The sequence below is a fragment of the Pseudorca crassidens genome, chromosome 3, assembly GCF_039906515.1.
Source record: "Pseudorca crassidens isolate mPseCra1 chromosome 3, mPseCra1.hap1, whole genome shotgun sequence".
Lineage (NCBI taxonomy): Eukaryota > Metazoa > Chordata > Mammalia > Artiodactyla > Delphinidae > Pseudorca > Pseudorca crassidens.
Window position 1 is genome coordinate 126558046 of NC_090298.1, and position 8259 is coordinate 126566304.

Genomic DNA, 8259 nt, shown 5'->3' on the forward strand with positions numbered 1-8259 from the left:
GAGAATTGGAAAACTGAAAGGAACTAGGTTTGGCTTGGGCAGAGAGGGTGAAGGGTATGGCAGGGTTAGATAAAACACTGGAGATTCGTGGAGACTGGCTTCTAGACTGAAGAGTGGGGCAGGGATAAAATAGCAGGATAGTGACAGAATCCAATTAATTTTAGATCACACAGCTGCAGTGTGGCCTAGGGATAGGCAGGGGCTTGGGGGAAGACAGGGAGACTTGGAGAGACTGTTGCAGGAGCTCAGGTAAGAGAAAGGATCGAGAAGTAGGGACCATCTCCATGGCCCTGGTTGAGGCTGCACTTACAGCCAGCAGCTGGGCTTCCATGGTCTGCAGTCTCGGGGGGGGGCAACATCTCGAGTCCTGCCCTGTCCACCTCAGTGGCCAGGAGGCTGCTTACGTTCCAACCTGGGCTGCACCAATTAGCTCTCCTTGTAACTTGCAAACAAAACCTAGAAATGAACTGCTTTCAAAGACCTGGCTGACTGCATCCCTTGTTACCAGGAAACAGCAGGACAGGTTGCAAAGTCCCATTACAGGAAATAAAAAGAACGCTCCAGCAAGCGCCAGCATTTTCCCACCAGGATTCCAGCCAGCTGTCATTCATGCTGCTTGGCAGAAGAACTGAACAGGCATAAGAATAGCAGCAGCTTCTTCAGCGCCAGGCACTGTGCTAAACGCTTCAATCTTATTTTTGTGATGCCCTATGAGGCTGCCCTTATCACAGGAATTTTCACTGAAGGGCTGAGGGGTTAAATAATTTGCCTGAGGTTAGAGCCTAAATCTGGGGAACTGGGATTTTCATCCTGGAATGCATACCTGAGGGTCTGTGCACCACGTGCTGCCTTAGAAACCAGAATGACAGTAGAAAAGTACCCTCATTTTTTCCCCTAATGTTTATTTTGGAATCCTTTAAGATTTACCAAAAAGTTGCAAAGGTATGGTGTTTCTGTATAACACTCATTTGGTTTCCTCATGTTAACATCTTACATTATAACAATACATTTGTCAAAACTAATGAGCATAGGTACATTACTACTAATTGGACTCCAGATTAGATATTAGCTTTTATACTAATGCCTCTTCTGGTCCAGGATCCAATGCATTATATCACATCTCCTTCAGCTCCTTTGGTCTTTTTTTTTTTAAATAAATTTATTTACTTATTTTTGGCTGCATTGGGTCTTCGTTGCTGCGTGCGGCCTGTCTAATTGCGAAGAGCGGGGGCTACTCTTCGTTGTGGTGCACGGGCTTCTCATTGCAGTGGCTTCCCTTGTCGTGGACCACGGGCTCTAGGTGCGCAGGCTTCAGTAGTTGTGGCTCGTGGGCTCTAGAGCGCAGGCTCAGTAGTTGTGGCGCACGGGCTTAGCTGCTCCTTGGAATGTGGGATCTTCCTGGACCAGGGCTCGAACCCCTGTCTCCTGCATTGGCAGGTGGATTCTTAACCACTGTGCCGCCAGGGAAGTCCCTCCTCTGGTCTTAAGTCCTTGTTTTTCGTAACTTTTGACCATTTAAATGTTGATAACGCAGTAGAATGTCCTCTAACTGGACTATGGGTTTTCAGAGAGAATTCAGAGGTGAAGTGCTCATCTTGTCAAATCAGAGTACTATCAACATGATATATCAGAAGTGTTAAGCAACCTTAATAGTTTGGTTAAGGTCTCTCCAGAACAAAGTTAACATTTTCCCTCTTCCATGTTCGTGAGTCACTAAGTCTAGCCCACAGTAAGTCCCACTTACTGGAAGGGGGAGCATCTACTTTTATTTAGAATCCTTTTTAAGATTTATGGCTTAATTTATTCAAATCACCTGCAGCAGCATGGACTCATTTTATACTTTGGGTTGTAATCACTCATTTTTAAGATGAAGAAACAAAGAGACTCAAAAAAGATGGCTTGTCCATCACACAGGGTAAGTTGGTAGGAGCCATGGCAAGACCCACCTCTCCAAGGTTCTTCCAAGTTGGAAGAGAACTGTGAAGAGATCTGTGTATCAAGGTAATGGAACGTTAATCAGCAATAAAAAGGAATGAAGTCCTGAAACATGCTGTGATGAACCCTGAAAACATTATGCCATTGTCTTGCCTTGGGGCAGCAGTCACTATCACACAGCGCTATGCTAAGCCTCTGTAGAACACTCAGTACCATCTGGTGCCACTGGGTCCTTGGAGCTGGATGCATGCTTCCGGAAAGCAGAAACTTTCTTTTTCATCACCGACGAAAATAGGGCTTGGTGTGTATTTGTGGGTGACCAAATCTTTATGTACTTTATGTACTGATGTGGAACAACCTCCAAGATCTGCCAAGTGAGAAAAAGCAAGATGCAAGAGTGCGATCCCTTTTTTGCACAGAAGGTGTGGGGGGCGAGTACACACCCACACGTGTTTATATATGGCTGTCTGGAAGGCTCTTCTGCTCAGGCTACATACACTTAGCTCAACAGTTTCCACTCCACTCCCGCTCTTTAAGAACTGGTCCACTTTTGGAATCAACACCTTCACTTTCAAAACAAGGTCTCCAAGGCCTTGGTCGGCTTTAGATGACTGAGGTAACTTAACACCACAACAAGCAGTGTAGAAAAGACCCAACCGCAGCCACCATTATCTCACCTTTCCTTAGGCTCCTCCTCCCAGGAAACCAGTTCCCAGAACACAGGCTCACCCTGTCCCATGGTAGGGGCTGAATCAGTACCTCTTGTGCTCCTCTTTGACAGGCTAGATACATTCTCTGAAGCAGTGTATCTATTAAATGGCTGCTGGTTTATCAACGCACCCATGACCTCAAGACAGTCCCACACCCTGGTTAAATACAGAAGGAAGGAATCAAAATATCCCCAAGGGTGGCCCCTACACAAAGGAGAAAAGACTAGAGTCGAAAAGAACTTACATCAAGGCAATTTATTAACAGAAAACAATAATTTGAGGAGTCCTGTTCACAGACGGCGACCACGGCGACCCCCCTTCCTGCGGGTGCTGTCGGAGGGGATGGGGGTGACATCCTCTGTGGGGAGGAAGAGAAAACATCATTGCCTGGAGCTGGATGGGAAGGGGTTCAGGCCTCCCTAGGCCAATTGGTCTAATGGATCAGCAGTGGATCCTGCTGCTTCACAAGTTAAGTCCTCAGTATTTAACAGATAGATGTGGAGCTGCCCCATCTACTGCTTCCTCAAAATTTCTGATGTGGTTTGAACTCAACTTACCAGAAGGGGAAACTGAGGCTCAGAGTGGGTCACTTGCACAGGATGTCAGAGGCAGGTGATAAATCCAGGTTTCTGACACCTAGCGCACTGACTCTAGTGGAAAAATCCTCATAAACTGAAGAATATCTCCTTTTTAATAGCTAGGAGGCTGAAAATGTTCTGAAAAAATCTTGAGAGGGCTAGACCATTCGACTGAGGGATCAGTACACGTTGCCACAGAAACAATAGGGAAGGGCTAACATCTCCCTCCTAAGAGCTATAAGTGGCCAGATCAGACGTGAGGGTATAAATACTACACAAGTGTAGAGAACTGCTGTGATTCTCAACCATGGGAGCTACTGCCCCCTCCATACACTCTTGTCACAATGCCTGGCCTGCCCTACTGATATTGAGTAGTCAATGATCACACAGGAGACACCCCCCCCCAAGTACCAACAGCAACCCCCATGAGAACACTGGAAAGGACAATTCATCTCCTGTCAGTTCCACCAGTCACCATCAGGCACAGAAGTTCAGAAATGAGACGGCGCTGTCCCAATGCAGGACATTCACATCAAGGCAACAAGGGTGTTCAGGGAGAGAGTTTATGTCACATGGTGCCTCTTGCACTCCCTATTAACAAACCTAACTGCCAAAAGTTACCAGACTAGGCCCTGTATCCACTGAGCAGACCACATGCTTTCCGGGGTCAGTGCTTCAAAGCAAATCCAAGCATAAGCCAAAGAGGGGCACTCACCAATCCGCCCAATCTTCATTCCTGAGCGGGCGAGGGCTCTAAGGGCTGACTGGGCCCCTGGTCCAGGAGTCTTGGTCCTAGGATATGAGTATCTAAATTAAGAAAAGCTTTTGGCCAAGTCATGAGAAGATCCCACAACCCTCTAGTTCAGGGCTCTACAAACTTTCTTTCTGCAAAGGGCCAGACCGTAAATACTTCAGGCTTAGTATGCCACTTACTTTTTGTCACACACTCCCCCCAGCACCATGGGTCACAGTTTGTATCCTGCTCTGCCTGCACCCTGTTTAAAGAAGTGCCCCTTTTGGTCACATGCTGTGATTCTAAGTGTTTCTGGTGATCTGTCCTTTTCCATCCTCCCAAGACCACAACACTATCAACGGTCCACTGGACCACTTTAACAACTTCCTATCTGGTCTGTTCCCAACACAGCAGTCATCTTAAAAGACAAATAACAGAGCTTCCCGGGTGGCGCAGTGGTTGAGAGTCCACCTGCCGATGCAGGGGACACAGGTTCGTGCCCCGGTCCGGGAAGATCCCACATGCCGCGCAGCGGCTGGGCCCGTAAGCCATGGCCGCTGAGCCTGTGCGTCCAGAGCCTGTGCTCCGCAACGGGAGAGGCCCGCGTACCACCAAAAAAAAAAAAAAAAAAAAAAAAAAGACAAATAACAACAATAAAATAAATATCATACAACCCAACCTCAACAGGTCATTACTGTTAACAAGTTTTCATGCCCCCCCGCCCCCAGCCCAAGTCCAAATCTTAACCAGGTTCTTCAAGACCCAGCAGGACCTCACCTGCTCCTATCTTATCACACCTCATGCCACTTTTCCACAGATGTGCCAAGCTCATTTCCACCCCAAGACCTTTTCCTTCCAGTTGTTCCTGGCTGGAATACTCTCCCCTGTCCTTCCTTCACTGGACTGACTTCTAACCACAACATTAGGTCTTAGTTTAAACTTTATTACCAACCTATCCTTGACACATTTTTGCTTCCCAGCACTTGCTGCAAAAAGAAACCACATGCTCCCCTTCTCTATACTGCTTAAAGCCTGTCTCTCCACCAGCCTAAGAGCCACGTAAGAGGATGGAGACCATATCTATTTTCCCCCATCACTCTCTTCTAGTACTTAGAACACAGTACCTCGTATGCTGAGTGCTCAATTAACACAGTAAGTTAGCGCAGGGGAGGGTGCAGGAACCAGTTACAGGCATATCTCATTTTACTGCACTTCACAGATAATGCCTTTTTTAAAAAAACAAATTGAAGGCTTATGGCAACCCTTCATTGTCAGATAGTTAGAAATTTTTTTTAGTTGCAAATTATTTTTAACTTACGGTTATGTACACTGGTTTTTTTTTTTTTTTAAAGACATGATGCTACTGCACACTCAGTAGGCTACATACAGTACAGTGTAAACGTAACTTTTATACATGCTGGGATAACAAAAAATTCACATGATTTGCTTTACTGATATATTTGCTTTAACACAGTGGTCTGGAACCAAACCCACAGCATCTTTGAGGTATGCCTGTATTAATTATGTACACACCTAGGATGTCTTGCCCAAGCCCAGTGACCTCACTGCCCAGTCCCAGCCTTACCTATTTCCTCCTGTGGCCCGGAGTTTGATGTGGAGGGCAGTGATGCCCAGCTCCTTGCACCTCTGGGCTACATCCTGGGCAGCCAACATGGCAGCATATGGAGATGACTCATCTCGGTCAGCCTTCACCTTCATCCCACCAGTTACACGGCAGATGGTTTCCCTGGGGACAAATGCACAGGGTCCTTTCTTTCCTACCCAACAAGGATTCAGAGTGCATACCACATCCTAATGAATAAAAAGCACTACTACTCAGGTAGGGCAGAGAATGAAGGTCAATTGAACATGCATCCTGATCTAACAAGACTGCCATGGGCTCTGCCTTGATGGGGTTCAGATCCTAGATAACTAAGCTCTGTATCGACGATTTACATGTACTTTTACATTTAATCCTCCTATTACTCCATGAGTAATTCCTCCTCATGTTACATACGAGGTCCCCATGCTGTAAGCCCATAAGAGCACAAAATGTCTCCTTCTCTCTCAGAACTCCAGTACCTAGGAGATCACACCATCTGTGGATTCATCAACCAAGCACATATCCTTATTTGAACATTTTACAACATTTATTTCAAGAGATTCCCTTAAACTGCCACCCAGTTCCAGGGTCGTTTCTAACCCCAACCCTTGTTAATTGGGTCCTGGGCCTCTCCACCTAGGTACTCACTTGCCAGAAAGATCGGTGACATGGACGAAAGTGTCATTGAAGGATGCAAAAATGTGGCACACACCAAATACATTTTCTCCTTCGGCCACCTGAGGACCAAGGCTGATGACCTGTTCTTCCTTCTTTTCTTTCCCCTTGCGAGGTGCCATTTCTTAAGGAAAGAAAAAAGAATCCCAGTGTTAACGACAGAAAACCCCAAGGTTTACTTCTCTGGGAATAACTGCTCCCCCGAGAAAGGTGCGCGGGACACGCGGGCACTTGCGCTCCCGCTCCACGCCGCGAACACGCCAGCGCTCAGGATTTCCAGGTGTCGCTTGCTGGAGGCTAACCCTGCCCTGCACCTCCCAGCCCACCGTGGCAAGACTTGAACGTCCCTCGTCTCGGCCTTCAGCGGCAATAGGCGCACGGTAGATGCTCAACAAACACTGATGTTAAGAGAAATTAAGCCTTCTCCTAATTTCTGGCTTTGAGAAACCTGCCCTGAGCGCCCAGAAATTAAAACGTGCCCGACTTAGCAGTCACTGAGATTTAGGAAACACCTAACGAAGGGCCATTTTTTCTGCATTCCCATCTGGAATCCTCACTACATCCCCACGGAATTCCTACGACTACTCTTACTTTCCAGATCGAAAATAAACTAGAAATCAGGGGACCGGCCTCCGACCGCTCACGAAAAAGCTGGTGGGGTAAAGGTGGGAGGTCACAAAGGACTAAATTTTCCGCTCCTTTCCCAACCAACCATGCTGTGCTGCCTTTTCAGCGCAGGTGTGGTCGTGGCGCAGGGCCTATGCCTTCGAGGCTAGACCTGAACTCACCCCTGCTTTACCGGCTTTTCCCTGAAGCAAGACCGCCGCCTCCCGAGACGGGGCGCGAACCAGAGTCTGGGTCGGCCCGCCGAGCTCCTCTCGCCCAGCACTTGGTTTGTCTTCCACGGAAAGACCCCAGCCCCGCGCCCCCGGCCCCGGCGGGTCCCCGTGCCGCAGGATGCCACCCGATTTTCCTCGCCCAGGGTTCCTACCTACTCGTCTTATCCAGAATCAGCCACCAGAAAGAAAGAGAAGAAGGGGGCGGGGCGACGGGTCACGCACGTGTCCCCGGAAGTGTACGTCTGCGGTCACGGGGCGAGGCAGGCTCCCGGAAGACGCCGATTTTAGCGTTTCCAAGGAGATTAAAACGCCCTCGAGAATACAGCTTACTTAAAGGAGCGCCTAAAGAGGTAAGAGGCTGGGTGTCTTGGCGAGCGGGTCTGCTTCTAAGACTGCATGAGGCAGCCGCACACGGTGGGTGTGGAAGGCCTGTGTCCTAAGATGGCGGCGACCGCGGCTAGACAGACTTCCCTGACCCTGAGCCTGGTCAGCCTGGGGGCGGCAGCGCCCCTCGTGGTGTGGAGGTGAACAACAACAACAAAACCACGGTGATCGTAGACTTTCAACTTCTGTGTACTTGGCAAAATTATTCAATACTTAGCATTGTATACCAGCCTGGGATAAGCGATTCATATGCATTGCCTCATTTAGTCCTCACCACATTATCAAATAGATACTGTTTTGACTTCCCTTTTAAAGAAAGCGATTTTATTTTATTTTTTAAAGTTTTATTGGAGTATAGTTGATTTACAATGTTGTGTTAGTTTCAGGTGTACAGCAAAGTCATTCAGTTATACATATACATATACTCATTCTTTTTCAGATTCTTTTCTCATATAGGTTATCACAGAACACTGAGCTCCCTGTGCTATACAGTAGACCTGTGTTGCTTATCCATCTTATATATAGTAGTGTGTGTATGTTAATCCCAAACTCCTGATTTATCCCTACACCACCACGTTTCCCCTTTGGTAACCATAAGTTTGTTTTCGATGTCTGTAAGTCTGTTTCTGTTTTGTAAATAAGTTCATTTGTATCATTTAAAAAAAAAATAGTTTCCACATATGAGTGATAGCATATGATATTTGTCTTTCTCTGTATGACTTACTTCACTTAGGATGATAATCTCTAGGTCATCCACGTTGATGCAAATGGAATTATTTCGTTCTTTTTTTATGGCTGAGTA

At 47.1% G+C, this 8259-nt stretch overlaps 1 protein-coding gene across 4 annotated transcripts; it reads right to left on the reverse strand.

Moving 5' to 3' along the window:
* Positions 1-882: 882 nt before the first annotated feature.
* On the reverse strand, positions 883-7385 carry RPS14 (ribosomal protein S14). 4 transcript variants are annotated; one of them, XM_067732277.1, is made up of 6 exons: positions 7226-7385; positions 6208-6358; positions 5542-5703; positions 3939-4015; positions 2890-3003; positions 883-2302 (listed from the first exon to the last, which is right to left on the reverse strand). In XM_067732277.1, the coding sequence occupies exons 2-5, from the start codon at positions 6354-6356 to the stop codon at positions 2936-2938; spliced, it is 456 nt and encodes a 151-aa protein (XP_067588378.1). In that variant the 5' UTR covers positions 6357-6358; positions 7226-7385; the 3' UTR covers positions 883-2302; positions 2890-2935. The 4 variants fall into 4 exon arrangements, with proteins under 4 accessions (XP_067588378.1, XP_067588380.1, XP_067588381.1 ...); XM_067732279.1 differs by having other exon boundaries at positions 7230-7381; XM_067732280.1 differs by lacking the exon at positions 7226-7385 and adding an exon at positions 7023-7173.
* Positions 7386-8259: the final 874 nt, after the last annotated feature.

What these genes read in the sequence shown, in the direction of transcription:
- RPS14 (XM_067732277.1), bottom strand. Translation starts at nt 6,356, where the DNA reads ATGGCACCTCGCAAGGGGAAAGAAAAGAAGGAAGAACAGGTCATCAGC. An exon ending in CGGGCCACAGGAGGAAATAG is followed by an intron (nt 4,016 to 5,541) that starts GTAAGGCTGGGA and finishes CTCATATCCTAG; the next exon opens with GACCAAGACTCCTGGACCAG. An exon ending in AATGAAGATTGGGCGGATTG is followed by an intron (nt 3,004 to 3,938) that starts GTGAGTGCCCCT and finishes TCCTCCCCACAG; the next exon opens with AGGATGTCACCCCCATCCCC.